This window comes from Balaenoptera borealis (assembly GCF_965194805.1).
Source record: "Balaenoptera borealis genome assembly, chromosome: 2".
In the NCBI taxonomy this organism is placed as follows: domain Eukaryota; kingdom Metazoa; phylum Chordata; class Mammalia; order Artiodactyla; family Balaenopteridae; genus Balaenoptera; species Balaenoptera borealis.
Window position 1 is genome coordinate 168,336,671 of NC_138867.1, and position 27,980 is coordinate 168,364,650.

General features: G+C 57.2%; 2 protein-coding genes across 3 annotated transcripts; one reads left to right on the forward strand and one right to left on the reverse strand.

The window, feature by feature from the left end:
* Positions 1-586: 586 nt before the first annotated feature.
* Positions 587-27,161, reverse strand: WNT9A (Wnt family member 9A). Of its 2 annotated transcripts, none has more exons than XM_082379502.1 (4): positions 26,968-27,161; positions 7,515-7,771; positions 6,163-6,413; positions 587-3,868 (listed from the first exon to the last, which is right to left on the reverse strand). In XM_082379502.1, the coding sequence occupies exons 1-4, from the start codon at positions 27,060-27,062 to the stop codon at positions 3,386-3,388; spliced, it is 1,086 nt and encodes a 361-aa protein (XP_082235628.1). In that variant the 5' UTR covers positions 27,063-27,161; the 3' UTR covers positions 587-3,385. The 2 variants fall into 2 exon arrangements, with proteins under 2 accessions (XP_082235628.1, XP_082235627.1); XM_082379501.1 differs by having other exon boundaries at positions 6,151-6,413; positions 26,968-27,159.
* On the forward strand, positions 7,778-26,931 carry LOC309622989 (uncharacterized protein). The gene is made up of 4 exons (XM_082379515.1): positions 7,778-20,334; positions 22,227-25,725; positions 25,850-26,082; positions 26,162-26,931. Exons 2-4 carry the CDS (start codon positions 25,631-25,633, stop codon positions 26,851-26,853), a joined length of 1,020 nt encoding a protein of 339 aa, XP_082235641.1. The 5' UTR covers positions 7,778-20,334; positions 22,227-25,630; the 3' UTR covers positions 26,854-26,931.
* Positions 27,162-27,980: the final 819 nt, after the last annotated feature.

The following is a 27,980-nucleotide window of genomic DNA, read 5'->3' on the forward strand; positions in this document are numbered from 1 at the left end:
ATCATCCTCCAGAGCCTCCCGAGAGAGCTCAGCCTGCCCACTTCTGGCCTCCACAGCTGGGAGAGAACAAATTCCTGTTGCTGTAAGCCGTGGCCCTCACCCTGTTTGTGGTCATTTGTTATGATTGCCCCTTGACTAATACAGGGGACAAAGCCCCCCAGCAGTCCCCACACTCCTGTTCCAGAGGAGAGAGTGAAACGGCCTCATCAGGCACTCTGGTAGAGATGAGGGTTTGGAGGCCCACTGAGAGCACTGCTTGAGGGTGTGCTGGGACAGAGACCAAGCTAGAAGGAGCTGGGCACGTGGTCCTCCAGTGCCAGCCTATGAGAGGACCCATGGGGCCACTCAGTGACGGGGGACCTGGGATATGGTCCCTGCACATGAGAGCTGCTGCATCTCCAGGTGCTAACAGGGAACTACCACCCCTCCCACCTCTGGGGAGGGCTGGGCTGGACTTGGTCTGTGAGAGACCTGTAAACCCTCTCACACCTCCCTGGGCCCTCCTCCCTCAGGCCTCCTCCTCACACAGGCCCTTCTCCCCAGGACCACTGGAACCCCTCTGAAGGCAGCCAATGAGATGAGGCTATAATTTAAAAATACATTTATTTAGTGTTTCCATTTGTTTCTGTTCTGTTACACAAGGCCATTAAATAAATACATTCTCCAAGTCACTCGAGTACACACCTACTCGCTATACAGATGAGGTAGAGAAATCAACAGGCTCACACAAGACTTCTCTCGTGTGTGAATGCCCCTCTCCTCCCGCCCGCCTGGACCTGGCCCAACCAAGCTCGGAGTCACGTCTGTGCACGCTGAGCAGAGAGCAGGTGGCCGGGACCCGCCTGGCCCTCAGCATGGCTCTGCTCCTGCGGCCCTGGGGGGGTCGGGGGATCTGGACCCCGCCACAGAACATGTTTTCTTTTAGAGATCCTCTGCTGCACAGAGAGAAGCATGTTAATGAGAGGCTCCGTCAGCGGGAGTTGTTTCTTTGCTTAGCAAGACATTCTGATATATATTTATGTATAAACAAACCAGCCAGCAGACGTTTTCAATCTGCCTTGTTTAAAAAAATACTTTTCTTAATATTTATGACATAGAGCTAAATGTGGTATTTGATTAAAAAAAGATCCTTCCTCTGACTTGCCGCCTTTCCAGACCCAGTAGTGACCGAGCTACAGTCTTGTCATAGAAGCATGGCCAGCTCTGCCTGCTCCAGGCCCCAGCAGGTGGGAATGCTTGGGGACAACTGGGACGCACCCCAGCCTATCCTCACCCTCTCCAGCCAGGCGTGAAGGAGACCGAGGGGCAGACCCACATCATCCACTGTCCTCTCCCAGGGGACATGCCTTGGCTGCACCACTCTGTCAGCATGCAGTTATTCATGGGGATGTTCTCTGAACCACAGGAGAATAAACTTTACTATTTACACTATAAAACAGGGACAAAGAGACCCACATCCACATAAATAGGTTTTCTTTTAAAAACAAAGTCCCCAGGGTTCCTGAAGCCCCTCCCGGACTCCGAGGAATCCCTTCACTCAGTAGTTCCCGTGTCCACGCTGCCACCCGGCTCTGTGCTTGCCCAAACCCCAGCGCACACCCTCGGAGCACAGTCGTAGAGCTCAGCAGGATGGGCCCAGGGCTGGAGGCCCCACCAACATGGGAAGTAGAGCTCCACACCTAGGAAGGGCACAGGGCAGAGGCCACACCCCAGCCAACCACTGACCACACCAACACAGTGTGCATGAGCACACACACCACACACATGCACAGACACGCTTACGCACATGCATGCACGCACACACGTATGCTCACACATGCACACACAAGCACAGACACCACACATGCACAAACATGTGCACACGGTCACACACATACATGCATCCATGTACGTACATGCACACCCATGCACAGATGTGCTCACATTCTCATGAACACATGCAGATACATACACGTGCTCACACACAAGCATGCACGTGCACTTATGCATACACACATCACATACTCGCACAATGTACACTCATGCATGCACACAAACATGCTCATGCACACACACCACACACTCATGCATGCATACACACATGCACACATGTGTGCACACACCCTCAAACCAAATCAGGTCAGTGCTGGCCATCCTTTTCCCTTCCCTGCAAAATCAACAGCATGGCCAAGGAGAACAGCCTTCCATTTGCCATATCCTAACCTAGACTCTCTCCACCCATGTCTGTCCCCACCCTGCCTCCCCCACAGTGACAGAGAGCAAGCTGTGCCTTCCTCATGAAATGAACCTCCAAGGGGCTGGCCCTGCCCCTCTGCCCATGCCCACCTCTGGAGGAGAACAGGCCACCTTCTGCCACCCCCAGCCCCAGAATCTGCACTGAGGAGGCCAGAGCGTGGAGCCATGTGCCTGCAGGGTGCAGAGCAGGGCCCGTCCACTTCCCAGGCCAGCCTTGCTGTGGGTAGCCGACCTGGACCATGGGACCTGGCTTCCAGAAACCCTGAGGGTGGTGGCCAGACACAGCCTGCTTTACTTCTTCAAAAACAACGACAGCATGTCTCTCTGGATTTAGTGGTTTCATACGACAAAGCAGATCAGGCGAACGGTTTAGGAGGGGCCATGGAGGGGAGGGAGAAAGGGGTCCCTCCAGGGCAGGCTCTGCTGAGAGGGGGAGGAGCCACAGCCTGGGAGACTGCAGGGATGGAGAAAATAATAATTATATATTAGTTAAATAAAAATAACTTAAAAGTCACTGATATCACTCCAAAGAGAAGTACTCGATGTCAGAGGGGGCCGGCAGTATACCCCCTGCACCTGCTCTCTCTCCTAGTGGTTTGACTCTCTAAGCCAGTGCTGGTGCAGGGCAGGCCACAGGCAGCTCACACAGAGGCCGTGTGGCCACGAAGGTGTGCCCGCTGCTCCTCAGAGGGCACCCAGCGCAGGAGGGGCACCTGGTGACTTAGGGGGACACGGCTTGGAAAGCATCTGTGCAAAGCTCTCAGGTCATGGGGAGGGACAAACAGAGGGGACGCAGAGGTCAGACTGGGCCTTTGAGACGGGGAGACGAAAGGGCGGAGATGGCCAACCCAGCCAACCCCCTGGCCTCTGGCCCTGCCTTGTCACCAAGTATACTGGGGGCGCCCAGGTCAAGGACTCAGCCCCTGCAGGTCTAGACCCCTCACATGGCACACACCACCTGTACCCCTGCAGCAGCCTGGCCAGGCCCAGGGGCTCAGCCCCTGCAGGTGTACACCCCTCACATTGCACACACCGCCTGCACCCCTGCAGCAGCCTGGCCAGGCCCAGGGGCTCAGCCCCTGCAGGTGTACACCCCTCACATTGCACACACTGCCTGCACCCCTGCAGCAGCCTGGCCAGGCACAGGGGCTCAGCCCTTGCAGGTGTAGACCTCCTCGCGCTGGGTACACTGCCTGCACTCCACATAGCAGCACCAGCGCACCTGGCACTGGCAAGGCCGGGTCACCACCCGACTCTGTGTGTTGTGACCACGCCCGCAGCAGATGCTCTCGCAGTTCTTCTCACGGTGGCACCTGCGGCCGGCAGTGCCTGGGGAGAAGCGGCCGGCCAGGCAGAAGCTGGGTGAGTCGTCCAGGTGCACTAGCTCCGGTGTGCGGGGCAGTGGGTCGCCGCCACCCGTCCCTGTGGCGCGGCCCCGCGGTGGTGAGAGGGCGCCGGCCTCGCCGGTGGCCTCATTGGTGGTGCTGCCCACCTTGAGTGCTGTCTCGTACTTGTGCTTCAGGCGCTTGCCCACCTCGTGGAAAGGCGCCAGCTGCCGCCAGCACGTCCGCACGGTGCAGGAGCCTGACACGCCGTGGCACTTGCATGTGGTCTCCACCCCGGCCTTGATCACCTGGGAGGGAGGTGGGCATGAGGGCCACTCTGAGCAGACTGGAGACCAGTCCCCAAGCGCCACCCTCAGAGAGGCTGGAACTGCCATTCACCCCAGGGTCAGACCTCATGGCCCCCCAGACCCAGGCCCAGGCAAAGGGGGTCAGCACTGCTCATCACCCAGGCTCCCTGGCACCCACGCTGTCCCTCCCTCTCCAAGCCATGGACCGCCCAGGACAGAAACCCCATAGCCAGCACCACACCTTCAGAGTGGCCACCGCAGCACCCTGGACCCACCTCCTGCACCATCATGGCCCTGCCTTCCCATCCCTGCATCCCAGGCTGCCCTCTGCAAGGCAGGGCACACCTCCCCACTAGCCCCCCCTGTCAGCAACCCCCCAGGACCACACAGTCTGTCCTCAGCAGTCTGCTCCTTGAAAAAGTAAGGACAAGCAAGTTAGCTTGCCTAGTGGACAGAACTGGCCACTAGAGTCTACGTTTGAGCTGACCATGCCCCTGTCTGAGCATAGGGATCAGATGCTACTGCATGGGCAGGCACTGTCCCCCACCCTGCTAAGAGTAACCTGGGAAGTGGGAGAAAGCCTCCAGAGAGGTCCAGATGGGAGGGGGTTGCACCCACCCCACACATGCAGGCAGGAGCAGGCATGGCCCAGCACCAACACTCCGCTTGCGATCTGGGAAGCTGCCTAAGACCCAGGCTGGGCCCTTCCCCTCCCAGGACTTGGGTCCAACCTGCAAAGCCGTGGAGTCAGCCCAGCTGTCCCACAGGGCCTCCTGCCTGACTTCCCACACTGGGGTCCCTAGAGGGACACGGGGAAGAAGAACGGCAGGGGAAGGGGAGGTCCCTCTCCCAGTGGGCCCCAAGCCAGGCCTGAACTCCCACACTGCCCCCAGGGAGAGTCGGCTCAAGGGGGATTAAGAAACATAGCTGCCCTCCAGCCAGGCAACAGAAGAGTCACATTTAATGATACTTTGCTGAGAAACCCGGACAAATTTAATTAAAACGAGGCTTACCCAGGACCAGTGGAGCTAATGGAGCACTTTCATATTCTGACTTTTCATTAATAGCTTACAAAAGGGCGAGTGCAGAGGAAAAGAAAGGGCCTCCCATGGGGGATTTAATCAGCCTGCACCCCTCCCCAGAGGGTGGAAGGAGAGGCAGAGCTCCTGTGGAAAAGGGGGAAATTGATTCTTTAATAAGCCCACACCTCAGAACTCTGGCTTCTCAATAAAGAGGGGCTCAGAGTGAGGCTGGCATTAATTACCTCACGCCCCCCTCCAGCCCCCGGGCTGGGGCTCCACATCCCAAGGGCTGCCCAGCACGCACGCAGACCCCCCTCCCAGCCCCTGACTATCCCACAGCTCAGGCTGAGCCTTGGGAGGCGTCTGACTGTCCAGGATGTGCAGGGACTAAGAGGGTGGGGTGTTCTGTCCACAGTGAAGGGGGCGGGACCTGATGCCTCCTCCAGTGGCGTGGAGCCAAGGGGCTGGCGGGTGGGTAGAGAGCGGCTGCGGAGCCAGGTCCCCCCAGGCCCAGCCACGCCTGCAGCCAGCAGCTCCCGGAAGGGCCCAGCAAGAGAGCTTTTCACCTCGAGTCTTTTCTTTCAAGTTTCCTCGGAACAGTCCTGGCCACAGACAGGGCCCCTGAGGTAGAAGCAGCCTCCCCAGCTTGAGCCAGCCATACCCCCAGCTTTTCCCCGGGACCCCTGGACTACACATTTACCCGTTTGCTGTCCACCTAGGTCCCTGGTGACAGGACCACCCACCCCTCAGCCCTGGCAAGTAGGGCCCAGTCCATTGTCCTCCTGGTTAGATGGTGCCCAGCAGGGAGACCCTCCCTGTGGCCTTGACCACCCAGGACCCACCTGCCTACTCCCCAGCCAGCAGCAAGTAGGCCTTCTGGTTCCACCCAACCATGGGAGACCATGGGGCACCCCTCCATGGAGCTTCCCACCATGACAACTAGTATCCCTGCCCATCCGGTAAGTAATGAGCCTTATAAGCAGAAGGACTGGAGGCCCTCGCTGTCACCAGTGGCTGGAACAGAGCCCCAGAGGCAGCTGACTTCACCTCCTCCCAGCCCTCTCCCCCACCAATGCCCCTCCCTCAGCCCCTGCACCCCAGCCCTTAAACACATATGCACCCTGCCCGCCCCTCTGCACTTTCCCGCCCTGCTCCCCAACGCACGCCACCTGCAACCCCACACCCACCCCATGCTCTGCCCTGTGCCCTGTGCGCCCCCCACCCTGCACCGTTTCCCACTCCGCACCCCACCCCGCTTGCCTTCACACCCACGAGGTTGTTGTGGAAATCCACACGGGCTCGCAGATCCTTGCTAGACCGCCGACCCAGGAACTCCTTGACGAACTTGCTGCTGTACTTGAGATTGTCCCCGCAGCCACCCCACTGCCAGGCCTCTCGGTTCTCCAAGTCAGGGGCCTCGTCACAAGTGCAGCGCTCCATGCGGCCTGCACTGCACGCCTTGGCCAGTGCATGCGTCAGGCCAGCAGAGGAGATGGCGTAAAGGAAGGCTGTCTCCTTGAAGCCTGGGGCGGTGGGGGCAGGGGCAGGTCAGCAGGCCACAGCGGCCCCCGTCTCCCTCGGGTGCAGCCCAATCATGGCCTTCCCAGGCACACATTCCATATAGAGCAGGGTCTGCGGGAAGCATCCTTCCTGGTGTGTTCCACGCAGGGAGGGGCATACCTGCCTGGGCTGCCACGTGCACCTGGGGACAGGAGGTGCTCCCTTGTGCCCCAGACATAGGACTGGTCAGGGGCAGGAGAGAACCCAGAGTGTACTGGGCCACAGGTGTGCCCAGCAATCAGAGACCCTATCCATCTGGGTCTCCAACCTACTAGACTGGCCAGGGCCCTCTGTGAGCCTCGCCATGCCCTGGGCCTCAGGTCCCTAGTTTTTTTTGTTTGTTTGATTTTGTTTTTAACATCTTTATTGGAGTATAATTGCTTTACAATGGTGTGTTAGTTTCTGCTTTATAACAAAGTGAATCAGCTATACATATACATATATCCCCATATCTCCTCCCTCTTGCGTCTCCCTCCCTCCCACCCTCCCTATCCCACCCCTCTAGGTGGACACAAAGCACCGAGCTGATCTCCCTGTGCTATGCGGCTGCTTCCCACTAGCTATCGGTTTTACATTTGGTAGTGTATATATGTCCATGCCACTCTCTCACTTCGTCCCAGCTTCCCCTTCCCCCGTGTCCCCTAGTTTTTAAAACAAGGCTGTTGAGAGACTCAGATGAGAGTCCCCCTCGGCACCCTCATGCAGAAGGAGACACAAGAGAGGAGGCTCCGTGCTCAGGGCTGGGGCACCAGCTGGACCCCTGCTCCTGTGCCCAGGCACTGGGCCTCAGCCACTGCCATGTGGCAAGAGCCATCAGAGCCGCCTCAGGCCCTGTCACAGCTGCCCACATGCGCCTTGTGCCACCAGCAACTGTTCCATGCAGGTGTGAGAAGGGACCGGGCATGGGGGAGAGGGCAGGAGGAAGGGGAAGGGGGGAGCAGGGGGGTGAGATCCCACCCACCGCCCAGTCACGTGGAACTCAGCTGAGGTGATGCACTAGGGGCGCACACCAGGGCTAGGAGGTCCTGCCTCCCTGCTCCGGCCCGGTGTCCCAGCACACTCACCTCGCTTGAGCAGGCTGGCCCGGTAGCGACCCTCCAAGGTACAGTTCCAGCGCTCAAACCGGAACTGGTACTGGCACTCGAGAGCACTCATGCTGACCGCTTCCACCAGCGTCTCAGCCACACCGGGGTCCCGGCGGCACATGCGCCGCTGCTTGCGCTCCAGCTTCAGCCGGTCGCAGGCCTTGTAGTGTGCCTGGGCAGCTGCTTCCGGCTCCAGGGTCAGCGGGAGGATGGTCAGGGGCTCACTGCCCGTCAGCCTGGGCACAGAGAGGCCAGAGTGAGCCCTGCCCCAGAGGCAGAAGGTGGGCGCTGGGCGAGGGCTGCAGATGCTGGGGCAGCAGAAGAACCTGCTCGGCCGGAAAGCATGGTGGCAACTGGACAGGAGCCCCAGTGGGCCCACCTGGGGGGCAGGGGGGAAGCAGGCCCAGGGACAGGTACAGAAAGGCCACAGAGAACCTGGCAGGGGAGGGGTGGTTCGAAGGCCGTGGGACCCTTGCCCACCAGGCATCCTCTCTACACCCGCTTGCCCCCATATCCATTCACGCCCTGCCCTGCCAACTGCTTGTGGACCCCTGCCTGGCCCCCTGAATGCCCTGGGTTCTCACACTGGCTGCCCAGTGAGCATACCTCAGGTACCCACATGGATGCTGACCCCTCCCCAACAAGTCCCTTCAGGGAGTCACACCCCAGCTGACACCAGCCTCACTGCCCAGGTCTGATGACAGGGGAAGGAACACACAGCTAGAAACTCATACACACACACCTGGGAAGACTGCCCAGCCCAGGGTATTGGCCAAGGGCAGACAACCAAGGCAGGGAGCGGGCACAGTTGCCTCAGGCCACATGAGACGTACATCTACAATACCCTCCCCGACCCACTCCCATGTCTGCTTACCCAGCTCGCTCTAGGACCCCCACCGTCTGCCATCCCCAGCTAGGGGTGCCCCCCACGGCCCTGTGGTCCCTTGAGGATGGCCCTGGCTCACTCCCTGTCCTCCTGCAGCCTGTGCAGACGGCCCCCATGGTTCCAATGGGGTCTCCTGGAATATGTGCACCAGAAGGGGCCTCCCAGCCCAGGACCCAGGTGCCACCCAGGAAGTGGGATCCTGGTTCTTATGCATCTCCACCTCTCCTCTTGGCTGAGCCGAGGCCCTGGCCTGCGTCCGTCTTCCTCTGTCTGGCCTGCCTGCCCCAACTCCTTACCACCTGCTCCATCCAGGGACTGACTGGCTCTGGCCTTCTGCCTGCTCTGTGCTCAGAACCACGGGCCTCAGTGTCCCCAGACAGACAACTGCACATCTGGGCTCCAGGAATGTCCAAGCCCAGCCCCACCCAGACCTTCAGCCCTCGGGAGGGAGAGGTGCCCACCTGGACGTGAATGGGGCTCAGAGCCCACCACTAGAGCATCTTTAGAAACAAGCCCCAGCCCCCACCTCTCCCCTCAGCCAACCCCAGGAACTAGGGGTATCAGGAGTCCACATATACTGGAGCCCCACACCGTGCCCCATCCCCTTTCTTGCTGTCCTTCCAAAGCCCCCTCAGGGGTACGGTGGCCACTGGGCTGACAAGGAGAGCTGCAGCTTTCTGCAGGGGAAGGGATGTGGGCAGGGCCTTCTAGAACCCCACCCTCTAACAGACTCCAGCAGTAATGCTGCAGGTTGAGGTTCCCCTGGGGACAACCTGGGGTACCACATTTTGTAGCTGCACGCACACCCTCCAGCATGCCCTGCCCTGCCTAGTGGAGAGGGGAGTCGCTGCATCCACCCTGGTAAGGGTGGGGCCCGTGCAAAGCAGAATCAGCCCTACCCTGAGGCCTCTGGACCCCGGTCCCTGAAGGAGTTGCCCCTGTCTCACCCTTGCTGATCAGCTCCCTGAGAACAGCAAAGCAGGGTGCTGAGGCCCGGGAACCAGGCTGACAGGAGGCCCAGGCAGCACTGGGCAAGGAGGCCACCAGAACACCAGAGCAGACTGGTCAGGCCTAGGGGTGCAGAGCTGAAAGGACCACGGCCCCCGACCTCTGCACATTTAGGTGCAGCATGAGTGAGGCCATGGTGGGCACCCTGAGAAGACCCACCCCAGGCCTTGGCCCTGCTCTCCACAGTGCTCAGAGCTAGTGTACCAGTGAGCTGTGGGAGAGCAGAGGTGGCAACTGCTCCCAACCCTGAGACCAAGGGTGTGGGTGAGCAGAGCCAACAGAGGCGTCCCTGCCAGCTCAAGTCTGTGCAGACATTGCTGAAGGACCCATGCCCCTCTCCGTAAGCAACACGCTGAATCAGGAGGCCCCTGGGTGTGCAGTGGGAGGCCAGCGTGGGTGCTGGCTAGCGGAGAAGCTCCAAAGGTCCCTGAGACATGGACAGATCCTTTGTGGGCCATTGAGCAGTGGGGATGCAGAGGCAGTAAGACCTTCGGGGAGAAGACACATGAGCTTGGAGCTGGGACGATGCATTGGAGGGGTAGCAGCACGTGCCAGCCCCAGTTACCTGCACCCCTTATCTAGCGTTAGGACTTCATGCCTCAGGACATGGGGATGTGGCAGAGGCTGACGTCAGGGGGCAGTTTTGTGGACTTCCAGGCCCCTGCCTGAGGACAGCTGCTGCGCTGGGGCAGGGAGCAGGCAGGGGCCCAAGGACCCTGGGCTGGAGGCCGGAAGAGCCACACTCCTCACACAAAGACAGCTCACACAGTGGAGACTTGTCCCCAGACAGGAATGTCAACAGCTGTGCCCAGAACTGCGTGCCACATGGCTGAAGCACTGTAGCCTCCAACCAGCACATCCCCCAGGCAGGATTCAGATTAACCAAACTCCCACCGCTGCCAAAACATTCCGGTATCCAAGAAGACCCCTACTGTAAGGCCATCCGGGGGAGACCTGGGGCCGGGCTGGAAAGGGACGAGGAAAGGGAGACAAATGGCAGGTGATGCTGCCTTCCAGTCTTCCAGGAGGCATTGGGGGTGCCTGTGTCCAAATTCTGCACATGGGCACTGAGGACAGGGCCCCCCCCCATCCGGTGCCAGCCTGTGTCCACACTGCACATGAGGAGCTAACTCAGGCGTCCCCCACACCCAGGGCCAGCCCACATAGCTATAGGTAGTTTCACTCCCGCCTGGCCTCAGCATGTCCACCAGGGTATCAGAGTCAGCTCCATAAACACAGCCACAGGCAAGCTGACACTTTCCTGAGGACAGGTGGGGTCTACATCTGTTCTGGGCAGAAGGATGTGGAGGAAGGGTCAGCTCAAGTCCAGGAATGGCCATCTGAAAATCGTGTGGCCACATGGCTGAGGCCTGAGGCCCAAGGGCCAGGCCTTTCCCCTGAGCCATCACCCAGCTCCCATGGTAGGCATGAGGCTGAAACCCAAGAGGGCAGCACTGCTCTACCCCCCAGCGTCCCTCATCCCAAGGTGGCATGTCCCCACCTCTCTTTTATGGGGGCCCAGCTGCCCAGGCCCCCTTAACAGTCAGCGTGGACTCAGTGCAGCCAGCCTGTGAGCTTATGGCCTGGAGTGCAGCGACAGAGGACAAACCCTCACGGAGGTGCCGGGGTGAGACGATGCATGGGGTACAGGGAAGAGGGTGGCCGTCAGGTGGGTCCGGGCTCAGTGGAGAAGGTCCCAGGGACAAGAGGCAGAAACGACAACACAAAGAGGAACCCACAGAAGTGCTGGAGGAAAGATGAGAGGTTCATAAAACATTCTTAGAGTCAGGAAGGCTCTTGTCAGAGTGACTCAGAATCCAAAATGCCTTGAAAATTTAATAAATTAGACTATCTAAATGTACGAGAATCTCTGCACAGCAAAAAGTAGCATAGAATCCAAAGACCAACAGACAAAGATCAGAGGAAATGCTGCAATTCAGATCCCAGGCCAGGGACCACGTTTCTTTGCTTGTGTGTGGGCATGTGCATGTGGGCACATGTGCATGTGTTGCGTGTACATATGTGGACACAGGTGTATCTTTTCCTCTAGATCAATAACAAAGGAATCAACTGTTAATTGGATACAGGATATGAACATACAGTTCAAGGGAAGGGAATATAGCTGGCTGTTAAAAACTTATTTGCATTTCACTCAAAAAAATGCAAAATAAAACTATATTGATAGGTTATTTTTCATTCATCAGAGGAGTACAAATCAATGTCTGATAGGATTATTGTCAAGGACACAGGGAAGGAGGTGTTCCTCCTTGGCTGGAATTCTGGACTGACATATCTATAAAAATTCACCCACCAATTCTCTCTCTAGAAATACAGACTACAGATATGTTATCTTAAAACATATAAGCAAAAAAAAAAAAAATTTAATGTCAGCAAGAAAAAACGTACAAGCGTATGTCACTCACATGTTACCCAATGCAATGCTGTCATGCAAAAACACTGGAAGCACTGTTTGTTATTCAAAAAGACTGGAAATCGGCTGAATAAATGGGATCCATCCACTCCAGTATTCAGCAGGCCCCAGAAAAGCCGCAGCCCACCTGCTGTGTACACTCAGTGCAAGGCACAGGCCTACCCCTGCAGAGTACCTGCGTGCACACCCGTGGGTGCACGGGGCAACCCAGGATAAAGGCGGCCTGGGGCAGAGGAAACACGTTCTTCTCCCTACGGCGTGTGAGCCACTCACACGTTGTCCCATGCACGTGTGGCCCATTCAAAATGACAAAGTTCAACATACAGCCAGTGGTATGGAGAAGCCCCCTACAGGCTCTCAGCCCTGTATGCCAGCCTGGAGCAATGGGCCTCTGCCCACACAGCCTATCTCCAGGGGCTGCACCTTCCAGCCCAGAAAGCGCCCAGGCCACCTGGCACAGCACAGACCCTCCAACCGCCCAGCTGCCCACACAGGTGCACCTGCCACCGTGCTCAACACAGCTGCCCCTCCCTCTTCGTGGGCATCTGGTCTGAGACAGGCGGGTCGATGGGCACATAAGCTTGCCCGGGAAGCCCATGGAGGACATGAGTCCAGGTTGGCTGCCCTTGCTCCACCTGGCTGTCCTCTCCCAGCGCTGGACCCATTTCCTGGGAAGAAACGAGATCTAAATGTTGGTCTGGCACTTTACAACACTCAGGTGTCTTCAAAAGATATAATACACACATGGAAGTGAGCAGCACAGCTGGGAAACACAGCTCTCACCCAGCTCAAGAAGCAGCCTTGTGCCCAGGCACTCTCAACTCCCACCGCTAATGTCATAAACAACCTCCTAAACATCCTCCAAAAGCTTCCCCACCCTGCTGTGCACATCCAGATCTCCATCCAGCTGACACCAACATCTGCCCATGAAGTTTGGTGGGGCCAGCATCCCTCCCTCAGGATCCCAAAGGTTCCATCTCCTCGCTGCTCTGTGATGTCACAGCAGCCTCACATGTGGCTCATTTCCAGGCTCCACCCTGGGATTCCGTCAGGAGCTCCTTCCAACAGATTCCAAGGGCACGTGTTGGCTCTGCATTTGCCCACACATGACAGGGTTTGCTGGAGTGGTCATGACTGCTCTGTGCAATTTTTTATATAAATTTATTTATATATTTTTGGCTGCATTGGGTCTTCTTTGCAGTGTGCGGGCTTTCTCTAGTTGCGGTGAGCGGGGCTACTCTTTGTTGCAGTGCACGGGTTTCTCATTTTGATGGCTTCTCTTGTTGCAGAGCACGGGCTCTAGGCGTGTGGGCTCAGTAGTTGTGGCGCACGGGCTTAGTTGCTCTGCAGCATGTGGGATCTTCCCGGACCAGGGATCGAACCCGTGTCCCCCGCATTGGCAGGCAGATGCTTAACCACTGCGCCACCAGGGAAGTCCCCTGTGTGTGCAATTTTGAATCTCTCCATTGGTGAGAACAGCGTCTCTCTCCATTTACTCAGAATTCCTTCCTGCCTCTCTCTGAAGTCTTACACGTTCCCTCACTGAAGTCTGAAGTCTTACAGCCTCCCACAGGGCTGCCCTGTATTAGAGTCAGTCTGTGTTCCAGAGTGATAGTGTATAAAAATAAAATAACTTTATAAAGTCAGTCTTCCCTCTGTTGCTGACCTACAAAAGTTCAACTGACCCAATGCTGATTTAGTATTTGGTGACCTTGCTATGTATTATAATTCATCTCTGATGATTTTCAGATGTTCTGTGTACAATCATGCAGTCTGCAGAGACACCAGTCTATTTTCTTACTAAGCGGTTCTTCCTGCCTTCCTACACTGGCTAGGGCCATCAGCATAATCGTGCAGAATCTGCCCGCTACCCTCTGGGACCCAGCCTACTGACCCCCAGCTCCACATCCACCAGCCAGCACAGAGCTGTCCAGTGCCCTTGCCAGCATGTGTGGCCATGAAGTGAAGGAGAGAATTGTGGGCACCCCCACCAGAAAGTGGGGACCCTCATCCTTGCTCAGCTCTGCTACCCAGACCCACCCCTCCAGACGCAAGGGCGCACTAAAGACTGGCACTACAAGGCCAGAGACCAGGAGTCAATGCACTCACAGAGCCAGAATGTGATTGCTACATGAGACAAACGACTCCCATCATGCTTGAGGGTCTGTTAAGACAATTGGCATCACCCAGATTTAGACAACGGTGACGACAGGCATTCCTGTCTGACTCTTGGTCTTAAAAGGGAAGCTTTTGCCATCTCACCGTTAAGCATGAGGTTTGCTGTGTGTTTTTCTGGACACCCTGTATCAAGTTAAAGAAGTTCCCTTCTGCTTTTAGTTTGCTATGAATGTTTTTAAAATCACAAATGGATGTTGAACTTTATCAAATGTCATCCCTGCATCTTTTGATGTGTGATTTTTCTCCTTTAATCTGCTAAATTGAGGAATTTTACTAATTGATTTTTCTAATGTTAGACATTAAGCATTCCTGGAATAAACCCAGTTGGCCATGATAGGTTTTATCCTTTCTCTGTATTGCTGATGTAACTTGATGATGTTTTGTCTAGGATGTTTGCATCCGTGCTTGTAATATTCTTCTCCCATGCTCTTCCTGCTGAGTTTCAGTGCCTTAGCAAGAGTTTTGTTTTGTTTTTTTTTAATTTCCTAGAAGAGTTGTGTCAGATTAGAATTGTGTCTTCTTGACTGTTTGGTGGAACTTGCCATGAAGCCATGCAGGCTGACCTTTTCTTGGTGGAAAGATTTCCTTTCTGATCCAATTTCTTTTTCTTTTTTTCAGAACACCTTTATATATTAAGATATAATTCACTTACCATAAAATTTGCCCATTTAAAGTATATAATTCAGCGTTTTGTAGTATATTTGCAGATATGTGCAAACACCACCACAATTTTAGGATATTTTCATCACTTCAAAAAGAAACTACAGGGGCTTCCCTGGTGGCGCAGTGGTTGAGAGTCTGCCTGCCAATGCAGGGGAGGCGGGTTCGAGCCCTGGTCTGGGAAGATTCCACATGCCACGGAGCGGCTGGGCCCGTGAGCCACAATTGCTGAGCCTGCGCGTCTGGAGCCTGTGCTCCGCAACAAGAGAGGCCGCGATAGTGAGAGGCCCGCGCACCGTGATGAAGAGTGGCCCCCGCTTGCCGCAGCTAGAGAAAGCCCCCGCACAGAAATGAAGACCCAACACAGCCATGAATAGATAAATAAATAATAAATAAATTAATTAATTAAAAAAAAAAAAGAAACTACATAGTGTACTCTTTAGCTATTACCTCCCTATTCCCCTCCCCCAACTCCTGGCAACCACTAATCTACCTTCTGCCTCTGTGGATCTGCCTGATCTGGACATTTCCTACAAAAGGAATCAAACAACGTGTGGCCTCTTCTGACTGGCTTCTTTCACTTAGCACAATGTTTTCAAGGTCCCTCGATGTGGTAGCATGTAATAATATTCCATTCTATGGATATACCACATTCTGTTTTTCTACTCCTCAGGTGATGGACGTTTGAGCTATTCACTCTTTTATTTATTTTATTTATTTAGTTTTTGGCCGCGTCCTGCGGCATGAGGGATCTTAGTTCTCTGACCAGGGATGGAACCCGTACCCTTGGCATTGGGAGTGCAGAGTCTTAACCACTGGACTGCCAGGGAAGTCCCTGAGTTGTTCACTCTTCAGCTATTGTTCATAATGCCACTATGATCACTCATGTACACATTTTTTTGTGAACATATGTTTTCATTTCTCATGGGTATATACCCAGGAGTGGAACTGCTAGGTCATAGAGGAATTCCCTATTTAATTGTTTGAGGAACTGTCAGATTGTTTGCCACAGTGGCTATACCACTTTACATTCTCAATGCCCCAATTTCTTTGCTTACTACAGTACTAGTCAATATTTCTATACCTTGAATCTGTTTCTGTTACTTTTTTGGTTTTCTCCATTTCCTCTGAATTTGCAGATTTATCAGCATGGAACTGTTCATTACATTCCCTTGTTTTTCTTTGCAGAATCTGTGACGATGTTGCCCGTAGCTGGACACTAGCACTCTAAGCCGCCTCTTCACTGGGTTAGTCTCCTCAGATGTTTCTAAGACCTTCCCAGAGAGGGATCAGTTCATCTCTAACGCACGTTTTTTTGTTGATTTCTGCACTACTTCTACTTTCTTTCGGTTTACCTTACTTCTCTTCCTCACTTTTGTGATGGACACTTGTTGAGTGCTTCCAAGTGTCTCTCCACTTCTAAAATATGCATTTAAGCTACCACTGTGGCTGCTTCAGTCTCTCCGAAACTGCAGCCTCAGGACACCAGACTGAGCCTGACACAGCCCCAGGTCACTGACTAAAACAGTCACAGCTCAGATCACTGTGCTGAGTCTGAGTCTCTCTCTACTCTCATTTCCCTCTTTACCTTATGGCCCATTGAGCTGGTGTGTTCTCTCTCCATCCTCTTATGTTCTCTATCCTTACATCGTGTGTCTCTCACCCAGAGCCTATAATTAGACTCAGGACCTGACCACAACCCCAATCACCTCAGCCTTATGCCTGGAACATTTCATCCACTGGGGTCCTGGGGTCTCAGTTTATCCTTTCTGCTGGCCATGCCTCTTCTTTTTCTTTTCTCCTCTCCTGCCTTCTTTTGAGTTATTTTCATTATTCTGCTTTTCCTTTTGTTAATTTGAAGTCATATATTTCCATTATTTTTATGGTTACCCTCAAAATTACAACATGAGTCTATAAGTTACCCATGTTCAATGTTGGTCAATACCACCCCCTTCTCGGTAATATGAGGCCTGAGAACACAACCTTGCTGACTCCCTGGAATTATATGCTGTTGTGTATTTTAGTTCTACATTTAGGACCCAACAGGAAGTTGTTCAATGTTCCCTTATCCCCTCCTTCCCTGTGACCTTCTCTTTGCTGTTCACTCCTTTTTGTGTCTGGAACACAGCAGGGCCATTTCCCATGCCTAAGCTGCGGCGTCAACATTTCCTTCAGAGCAACTCTCAATTTGTCTGAAAATGTCTTTATTTCACCCTCATTTTACAGTAATCTTCACCGAGCGTAGAGTTCTTGGCTGGCAGTTATTTTCTTTTCATGCACCAAGTGGATGGTCCCACCACCTCCTGGCTTTGCTCTCAGTTCTGAACTTAGCTGTCAGCCTGACAATCCTTGGAAGGTAATCTGTATTTTGTTTTTTGGGATTGCTTTGGTGTTTTGCAGTTGCAATCTGTCATGTTCTGGCATGAACATTTTTTTTTTTTTTTTCTGCTTAGAAAGACACTGGGCCTCTTGAATCTTCTTGATTGTTCTGATCAGTTTCAGAAAATTCTCAGCCATTCTCTCCATATATCACCCCATCAGTTCCTCTTCTCTTCTACCTCTGGGCCTCTGGTGAAGCATGTGGGACCTCCTCACTGTGTCCCCAGGTTTCTCACCCTCTCTGCTTTCCATGTATCTGCCTTCCCATGCCACACTCTGTGTAATTTCTCTTGACCCATCTTACAGTTTGCTAATTCTCTTCAACTGTTTATAATCTGCTTTCAAATCAGTCTACTACTTAAAATTTTTCCCAGTTCTATTTGGTTTTTCCAAACTTGCTGGGTCAGTTTTTGTGGCTTCTCATTCCTTACAGATATCCCAAGCTTATCTTGCTCCTGAAAGCACAGTGAGAGTTGTTTTATTCAGTGTGGGATGCTCTGTTTACTGGTCTGCTGCCATCATTTCTGCAAGTCCTTGGCTGCATTTCCTTGCACACCAAGTTATCTCTGACCATATGCTGGTCGCCGTATTTGAGAAACTGTTTGCAGGAATAATCTGAAGCACAGGATAAAGATCCCCAAAATTCACAGCCACCTGGAACCTCAGAATGTGCCTTCTTTGGAATAAGGGTCTTTGCAGAAGTAATCAAGGTAAGGATCTTGTGACCAGATCATCCTGGATTAGGTCTCACATTGCTGAGGGCTCACCCCCCTGACGAGCTCTGCAGAGAGCACACTCCAGCCCTGGGGCAGCAGGAAAGAACCTAGGACAGACAGAGCCAAGTCTGGGGAGGCCCAACCCCCTCTGTGGACCAGGCCTGAGGCTGTCATGCCTGACTGCTTGGGGACTACTAGCGCAGCCCCTCTGAGCACCCAGCCAGAGGTGCTCACATCCTCACATCTGCCCCAAGGACAGCCAGGTAGCAGGACGGGCATTGTCGGAAGAGGGTGGGTGCAGGTTTGGCCCACGCTGGCACTGGAGCCATCCTTGTCCCACATCACTCAGCCCCTAGAACACCTCACCCCTTCCCACTCACAGTTGGGGTAGGGGACAGATTTCGATTGCCCTTCCTCCTGCCTACAGGCCCAGCCACCCCAAGGGCCACCCTGCCCGCAAACCCAGCTCCCCGGGCATGGGGAGCTGAGACCCTGGGCTGGGCGGAAGGAGAAGAGGCTGGAGTTCCAGAAGCCACAGCGCCCTGCCAAGGAAACCTCAGCCCCACCAGACGGCGTTTAATTTCTGTGTGAATCAAATTCAAAACAAATTCCAGTGCTGAGAACTGGTTCTGAGATTAACCCTCCATCCTCCCGTGGCCTGCAGCCTCCCACCCAAGCAGGCGGGTGTGGGGTGGGCACAGATGCCACCAGAGCCTGGGGCACCCCGAGAGCTCCACCATCACTTGGTGTCCTGCCATGCCAAGGAGGAGGTGAGGGCCAAGGGATGGGGATGAGCAGGAGAGGAGGGCAGCTCCCTGTGTACAGGTCACACTGTGGCAGAGACCTTGTGTCTATGACAGCTGTCGCCTCCATCAGCTGTGAGAACTGCCAGGCCCCGACTTCCCCACCCCATGGGGCCCGAAGATTCCAGGGCACGAAGAGCTCTTGGTCAGTCCGCAGATCCGTCACTGTCCAGGAGACTGCCTAGCGAAGGCCTGGCCACCCTGGGGGTCAGCTGGCAGACAGGACTCAGCAAACTCCGCTACACTGGGACCCACAGCACTGCCCACCAGGCCTGGCGTCCACAAGCCTAACAGAAAGGTCCTCGCCCACACTTGGCCCCTGAAGCGAGCAGAACTCGTGGGACCCCCAGACTCTGAGGGCCACCAGCCAACTGCCCCCTTTCCAGAGCAGGACGATGGAGCCCAGATTGGACAGCGGCATGCCAAAAGCCCCCAGGAAGGTGGCTGAGGCTGCATGGGGCCCCCAGATTCACTGACTGCCGCAAGGAGAAGACGGGCTGCAGTGGCTTCATGGAGGAACCACGGTGACCAGGCCACCTCTGTGCCCTGGTCACCACACCCCCAGGCCTCAGAGATGGCTGTGGACCCACGACGGGGCTGCCACAAAGGACAGGCAAGATGCAGGGCAGGTGCTCGGAGAGCCACCGGACCCCACCACCACTGCCGCCACTACCAGCATCACCTTGATAGCTGGTTTCCTTCCTGGAGCTGGCCTCCCAGGGGCCTAGCACCATGCCAGACACAGACGGGGGACACTGGGACAGCCTCAATCAACACCCCACCCTGGGGTGGCCTGAGGCAGCCACTGCTGCTCCCTCTGTCCAAGAGGGAGCCAGGTCTGGTGTGCTCTGGTCTGGGAGCCCCTGGCAGCTTCCACTCTCGGGCCAGACCACTTCCCTGGCCACGTCTACCTCAGGTATCGCTAAGAAAAACAAACGCAGCTTGAGGCTTGCCTTTTTCCATTCCCTCGTCCGGCTGCCGGTCTCGAGGTGCAGGGCCTGCCAGCTGGGCGGCTGGGTTTCCTCCTGTGGCTAGGGGCACCAGGCCAGCCAGGGACCTCACTGGGAGGAGCAGGGGAGCATGGCGGGCCGTGCCCGCAGGTCACAGAGCCAGATGGCCAGCACACCACCCAGGTTGACACTGTCCAGAGTGGGGCTGCCCTCCTCTGGAGACCCTGGCCCAGCCCACAGATGTCTGTTAATGATTCGCCCCTGCAGGAAAACAGGCTGGTCATCATCCAGCCCATGCTACCAAGCCCCACTCCAGAGGCCTGCTCAGACCTGCTATGCACCATGGGCGGCCACCTGCTCCCACCTCCCCGACCCTCGCTCACTGGGGTCCTCAGCCCCCGCCTCCCACCTGCCCCCTGGGAGCTCCAGCGGAGCCCTCTGCCCTCAGCACGGCACCCACAGCAAAAATGCCCGCAAAGCCTCTGTCCAACATCCAGGCCCCATTGTCTTGTGTCTGCTGCACCTGGCCCACCATCCGTGCACTGGAAGGTGTAATGGCCCAGCCAGCAAGTGTGGGTACAGCGTGGTGGAGGTCAGGGCCAGGGGTGAGCAGGGGTCTGGGCCACCTGGTGAACGAGCACCTCAGACCCCACACCAGGCTCCTGGGTGCAGAGCCAGGAAGCGGAGGGGAGACAGGGTCCATCACAGGCCTCGGAAGAGCCAGCCCAGCGCAGTTTGGAGGAGACATCACAAGGGAACCTCCTGGCTTCCCCAGAGGTGAGCTACAGGTAAGGAGCGATACTTCTGGGCTATGCTCTGGCTTCCTGGAAGAGGCAACAGCTGAGGCAGACCCAGGAGGATGGGCAGGCCCATGAGGACGGTGGCCCTGTTCCCCACCCACCAGAGGCTGACCTTCAAGCAGAGACCTGGCCTCACCCACTTCCCAGACAACTGCGCCTCCTCTGAAACCTCCTGCAGTCTGCTGAGCCAGGGTGGGCACTGCAGGGGCACCCCCACCTCTGGGACAATACACAAAGGGAGCCGGGTGCCCCCCAGGCTGGGATTAAGGGGGCTGAGTGCTGGCCCTGCTGACAGGTGTCATTTTTCTACAGCCAGGAAAGCCAAGCCAGGCCCCTTATCAGCTCATCGCTCCTCCCCGAATTCAGGGCCCACAGCCCCCCGGGAGGAATCGTGTGTGTGCATTCTTTTCCAGGAGAAAAAATACCCACACACTTCTATTGTCCTCTATATCACAAGGCCCCTGGGGTGGGTGGTGGGCGCCACCCTCAGTCTGGGGCCACCCTGGGAGCCTGGGCAGGATCATGCTAGTGCCCATGGCTCTGGAGTCAGGTCCTGGACCACAGTGGCAAGGACGGGGGTGAGATTAGGCCAGCTGTCCTCCCGTCCAGACGGCCGCCGGCTGTGGCAGAACATCTGCTCACACAGCTGAGGGGAGCCAGATGGCGGCGGCTTCCTCCTCACCTCAGACCCCACCAAGAGGCCGCCGGACTCCACGGCCTGTGTGCACGAGATTCCCAGCCCAGAGGCCCAGTCCTGGCCTGATGCTCCCACCTGCCTCTATCTGGTCTCTGTATTAGGGGGCCAGGGCAGGGCCCCCCCAGGAGCCTATGGAAGGGGACAATAGGCCAGGCAGGGGCCAACGGTTTGGGAGTCCACAGCCCCCCCAGAGAAGACTGGCCAGGAGAAGGGGGGGAGGCAGGAGGGACTCTGGAGACGAGAGATGCAAGGGGCAGTGAGCTCCCCAAGGGATCCCCTCTGCCTCCCCCGCCTGCTCTTTCCAACTGCCTCCCCATGTCTGCCCTGGACCCATAGGCTGGGAACCTGGAACACCTCGGTCCCTCTGCTGGCGACAGAGGTCCTGGACCATGAGTCCAGGAAGAATCCCCTCTCCTTTGCAGGCAGGAAGCCCAGGCCCCTCCACACACCAGCCCTCTACCCTCTCCTGTCCCTGGAGCTCCCTCCCCTGACCTGAAGCCCTCCCCACATCCCCAGGCACCTTCCCTCAGCCTGCTGCCCCGCCCTGCATCCCTCGTCCGTCACCTGCTGTTCTGAGGTCTCACCCGTAGGGCTTCCAAGGGGCCCCAGCAATCTCCCTGCCAGCCCCTCAGCTGCCCTGGACACTGTGGATAGGGCCCCGTCGCCTGGGCCCTCCCCCACCTCGGCTGCCAGTGCAGGCCTACCCTCTCCCGACCCTCTGAAACGCACTGCTCTCCATGGCCTCTCCCTCGAACACCAGATCTGAGGCCTTGCAGGACTGTTTCGGGCATGTCTGTCCGGAGGTGGGTCTCCATGGGTAGCACCTGCCCTGTTGTCCAAACCCACGTGACTCCCCAAGCTCCTGCCTGCTTAGCTCGCAGCACCACCACCCCTGGCCGGGGAATCCCCTGGGACACCTCCCACTCTGTCAGCCCCTCCCTAGCCCCAGTGGACTCTGGGTCTCCCCAGCCTCTCTGTGAAAGGCTGACCTCCCCTACAGGTGAGCCCAAGCCCTCAGCCCCATACTCAAGCCCCCCAAGCCCCTGTCAGAGCTGTCTCATTCTCTCAGCAGGGCTCCATCTTATCCCTTGCCCACTCACAGGCTCACCGTAGAGCCTTGTCATTCTACCATTAGGCTCGCTCCTGCTGCCCAGGAAACCTTCCCTCCTTCTTTCTACTCTAGGGACCAGCTGGGAGCCCCTCCTCCAAGCAGCCAGCAGGCACGTGGCCACACAGGACCACCAGCTGAGCCCCAGGCTCAGTATTCAGAGAAGCAGAGGAGATGCCCTCACCTCCTGGCACTGGTCAGTCGACCCTCCCTGACCCGCACTCAGAGCCCACCCTCACCCCAATGACAGCAGCCCCTCTGGGGCAGACCTCGAGCACAGTGCCAGGGCCCTCAGCTAGCCCCAACCCCAGACCAGGCTCCAGCAAATGAACAGCCACCTGCACCCTGGCCCTCCCACACAGTCCACTGGGGGCCAAGCAGGGGGAAGATCTGTTGTGAAGACCCATGGGTGCAGCCCCTGTATGAAGGGGTGAGAGCATGCCAGCTCACAGGTCAAGAAAACAGGTTCTCCTCAGTCCAAGAATAGATCTAGAACATTTAAAGAGCTCTTACAACTCAACAGAAAGACAAACAACTGAGCCAAAAAGTAGGTAAAGAAACTGAATAGACATTTCCCCAAAATAAGACATTATAAATAGCCACTGTGCACATGAAAAGATGCTCAACGTCACTAGTCATCAGGGAAATGCAAATCAAAACTACAATGAGATACCACCTCAAATCTACCAGGGTGGCCAGGATTTAAAAACAAACAAAAAAATATGTTTTCTTTAAAATCAGAGAATTAACAAGCATTGGCGAGGAGTGGAGAAATTGGAACCCTCGTGCATTACTGATGGGAATGTAAAATGATGCTGTGGAAAACAGTTTGGTGGCTTCTCAAAAAGTTAAACGTAGCATTACTATATGATCCGACAATTCTACTTCTAGGTATGTACCGAGAAAAACTGAAAACATACAGCCAAAAAAAAAAACTTGTACACCAATTTTCACAGGAGCATTATCCACAATAGCCAAAAGGTTGAAACTACCCAAGTGTCTATCAACAGATGAATAGGTGGAAGAAAACTGCCATATGTCCAGCTAGTCAAATATTATTTAGTCACAAAAAGGAATGATGTACTGACTCTTGCTACAAAGGTGAATAAATAGTGAAAACAGTATGCTCGGTGAAAAGAGCCAGACGCGAAAGGCCACATATGGTATGATTCCATTTATATGAAATGTCCAGAACAGGCAAATCCACAGAAACAGAAAGTGGATTAGTGGTTGCCAGGGGCTGGGGGAGGGGGGGACGGGATATGAGGTTTCTGGGGTGATGAAAATGTTCTGGAATTAGATAGCGGTGCTGGCTGCACAGCCTTGTGGATGTATTAAAAACCACTGAACTGTATACTTCAACTAAGTAAATTTACAGGATGTGAGTTACGTTTCAATAACAAAAAGGCCTTTGGCCCTAAGGCCAATTGCCACACACCCCCCCATTTGCAATGGTCCAGAGCACCTCAGCTGCCTTTCAAACTGGTTCCCAGCACCCCTCATGGGCTAGGGAAGCCCTTAGTGTCACGCCTGGTGCTGCCTCTTCCACGCAGGCCTCCAGGCTACTTGGACCAGAGAGTTGGGACGAGCCCAGACCTCGCAGCAGTGCCCCACTCCCCCACATCCCCCTGCAAATGTTTCCTGTATAATGTGGAGTGCTGAAGCCAACACCATGAAAGAGCCTCAGGGCTCACCATGCCCCTTCTTACTTCTCTAGAAGATTAATCACGTTGGAAGCCTCAGGCCTCCGCTGGCCTGTGCAGCCCCTGGATGCCTGTCTAGCAGTTTCCCCAGGGGCCTCTGCGGGGGGCTGGCTCAGCACAAACACGGGACCTCTAAGAAAAGGGCAGCGAGGTGCTGGGGAGCCCAGATCCTGCTCTGGCAAGCACAGATCCCCCAAATCCCCAGATCCAGCCCCTGGCTCCAGGCTCAGAGGAGCACAAGGGTGGCTTGCCCCAGGGCCTGGGGCATCCCTTCCTGAGCAGGTTTCAGCACACAAGGGCCACCCTTTAGCTCTATATTCTCACCTGAGGATAACGCCACGAGAGGAGCAAAGTATGGGAGAGCCCACCCAGATCTATGGGGTGGGGCAGGGGGCTGGTGGTTGGCAGCAGGGAGGGGTGTCCAAGTTTGTATCTCAAACTTGCCACAGGACCTTGGGACAGCCTCTTCCTGCTTAGAGCCAGGCTCCACTTCCTTCCAAGAGAGCATCAGGCCAGCTGTCTAGGCCCCCAGAGCACAGACATCTCTGTAGCCCCAGGAGAACCAGATGGAAACACCACCTGCTAATCACACCAAAAAGAACGGTCAGGCCAGGGAGGAAGAGAGGAGAGCCCCTTTCCCATGGCAGGCAGGTGACCTGGAGGGCCCTGCCTGGTGGCCAGAGGCTGAGCAGGACAGCAGGAGCAGGGCGGGTTGGGTTGCAGCCTGGGGGGGTGGGTGGGGGCGGGGCAGGGAGGGCTCCCACCACCCACGTGATCCTCCCCCAGGCCAGCCTCTCTGGGTTTCTGGGCTGTAACTGGAGCTGCCCTGCCTGTGAGCCTCTGTGCCAGGCAGAGCTTTCAGAGTGGGGGAAGGGAGAGGAGGGCTGGATCCCAGCTCCTTCCCCCTGTTCCCTCTGTACTTGGGGTGGGGAGGGAAGCCCCAGCACAAGGCACAGAGAGGCCCCCTGGCTCCAGCCCAGCCCTGCCTGGCCCTGCCTGCCTTGGGCCATCTCCTCCTCCCCCTCCCCTCTGGCTCCTGCCCCTTTACTAAGCCAGGAGAAAGGGCCCCAGACCCAGGCTCAGCCAGTCACTGCTAGCCAGAGGCTGGGCCTCCATGCCTGGTGCTATCCTGAGTGGACTCCAGCACCAGGTCCCTTACCTTCTCTGCCTGTGGGGTTGGCACAGAGCCTGCCATCCTCCAGGACCTCCGTCCACCAAGCTGAGTCTTGTCTCTCTTGTCTGGTGGCAGGGGGAGGGGGGAAGTGGGGTGTACCCCCAGCAGAGGCAGCAGAACTGCTTTCTATGCTACCCACGGGGCAGGACTTGGGAAGCCTCACTTGAGGGGGCCTTTGGGATTAAAGAGCAGGGCCAGAGGGCTAGCTGAAGAAGCCACAGGGGCTCCAAGCCCTCCTGACTTGCCACACAGCCACTGGCCACACTTCCCTGAAGGTACAAAGTGCAGAGAAAACATGGAGAAAAAGAGGGATGCTACAGGGGTTGGGATGGAGGGCGGGAGCCAGGACCCTGACCGCCACCCTGTGGGTCTGATCCTCCCAGAGAGAAAAGGCCAGCAGCAGGGAGACTCCAAGCAGAGCACAGCGTGGCGCAGACAGCCTAGGGTGTGTCTGAAGCCTGGTGAGCAGACCCATGGCTGAGTCCGGACAGCGAGAAAGCACAGCTGGCTGACAGGCCATCGTGACTCACCGTGGACCTGCAGCCAGACAGCCAGCCTCTGACCCTCCCTCTGCCCGAGAGGGTGAGGCAAAGGCTGCACAGATGGCATGCAGAGGCGTGCCAGCCTCTGCACAGCCTGAGCCCCAGGCAGGCCAAACCCACAGCCACAGCTCTGGCTGCGGGGTGGGATCTCCAGGGTAAGGAGACAGGGAGCTGACCCTGGAAGACAACCCAGGAAAAAAGAACAGGAGAAGGGGGAGGGGGGAGAAAAACACAAAGGGAAAGTTTCCCATGAAAATATTTTATTTTCTTTGAGAACAGGATACACCTGCAGGGCTTCTCGCCCAGTCGGCCTCTCCCCGCCCTGGCAGTGCCACATTTCTGGACCAACGGGGCCCTCTGCCGGCCAGGCCGCTGCGCGCCGGCGCCTGGTCCAGGGAAGAGGGAACAGGTGACGACGGGTGGAGGGCGGCAGCCCGGGAACGGCCGCAGGGCACGCAGGACAGGGACTGGGCAGGACGCGAGGGTGGCCTCGGCTCCAGGAGTGGCACGGGGTAAGGAGGCGGGGAGACTGGGGAGATCCGGAGGGCTGCCCACACGATGCCACCCAGACCCCGGTGTGCCCATCTGCAGAGTACAGCGAGGGTCCCCAAAGCTCGCCCGGCTGGACATCCCAGATCTGGGAGCGAGGAACGAGGAAGGGCAGGAAGGAACGTCGGAGAGAGACGAGCCCAAACCACACTAACTGCTGCTGCGGAGAAGCGCGCAGGGCAGCGACCCTGGAGGCGGCGGGAGGCAGCATTCACGGCTGGGCTGGGCCCTGCGCACCGGAGAGGTCCCACAGACGCGCTCCCGCGGGCCGGGGCCCGAGCGAACGTCAGAAGCAAAGCGCAAGAAAAATAAAATTCCTCCAGTCTGGAGTTTTTTTTTCCCTTTGGGGCTCAGAGCAAGGAACATCTGGATTTTGTACGTATTTTTTTGTTGTTGTTAAATTAACTTCTCGAGGAGAGAAAGGAGGGGGAAACTGCAAGGGGCGGGTGGGTGTGCAGGGGCCAGGGAGGCTCCAGACGTTTGGCAAGAAATCCTGGCCTAAGGGAGCAGATAACCAGAGCTTGGTCCCGGAGCTCCAGGGAGCCTCACGCACGGCCGCGGGCGCGGCCGCAGCGACTACGGCTCCGGGGTCACGGAGGACCGGGGCCTCACGCCAGCCCGTCGGGTACGCCGGCCCCTCTCCGTGCTCCGCGCCACGGGGACACCGACTCGCGGACCCAGCGTCGCGGGCTCCGCAAACAAACAGCTCCAGGCAACCCGGGGGCCCTCGCTAGCCCGGGCACCGCGCCCCGCGCACCTGGGTCGCCCCCGCCCTCGCGCCCGCGCCGGCCTCGGGCCCGGCCCGCCCGCCCCGCCCGCCCCGCCCGCCGGGCCGCCGAGGCACCTACCCGAAGTAGGCGGCCGAGGGGCGCAGCGCGGCGAGCAGCAGCGTCAGCGCGAAGGCCGCGGCCAGCCAGCGCGCCAGCAGGGGCCCATCCAGCATCTTGCCGCGCCGCGGCGGCTGACCATCGCGCTCCCGGCCCCGCGCTGGGCGCCCCGCGGCCGCCGCCCTCTTATAGCGCCCGGAGCGCCAGGCCGGGGGCGGGGCGCCGGCCAGCTGGCCCGGCCCCGCCCGCGCCCGGGGAGGGGTCACGCCGGCGCCGGGGGCGGGCCGAAACCGGAGCCAGCGCCCCGCCCAGCCTCGTTGCTGCCCCGCCACTCGGGTATCAGGGCGCGCCTCGCGCGTGGGAAGGGAGGCACGCGAGGGGGCGGGTGGGAACCGGGGCGGCCGGAAGGGGCGGGAGCGTGGCGGGGGCCGGGGGAAGGGAACGAGCCCCAGGGCGGCTGTGGGGGTGGAGCCAAGACAGAGCGTTGGTGGCCTGGGGGCAAGACGGCGGGGCCGGCGTTGGGCGGCTCGCCGGGTGGGAGCAAGCGGGTGGGAGCGTTGGGGGACCTGGGGGTGGGGGACTTGGGGCGGCCGCGGGGGCGGGGTGTGGCCTGGGGCGGGGCCAGGGCGGAGCTCTTGGCCGCGACGCAAGGGGTGGTGCCGCAGGGGACTCGGGTGTCGGTCTGGAGCTGGAGCGCGCGCGTTGGCTCCCGGAGGAGTTTGCGTGAAAGGGGAGACAAGCCAGCAGGTGATGCCCCTGCTTTTTGCGAAGACTGACAGTTCAGGAAGCGAGGCCAGAGGGGCTCTGCTCCCTGGTTTGTTGTCCTGGGAATGAGGCGACCTGATGAGGGATGATGCGGGCCGGGTCGCTCAACCTTTTGGGACCTCTGTCTTCCTATCCTTAAATCAAGAGAGGTGAGCTAGAGGCTGAGGTCACTGCCAGCGCTGATCCTCGGGTGACCTCCTTCTCAGAACCTCTGTACTGTGAGAACTGGACAAAGGGGTCTTGGCGCTGCTAGAGGTAAGAGGAGTTGC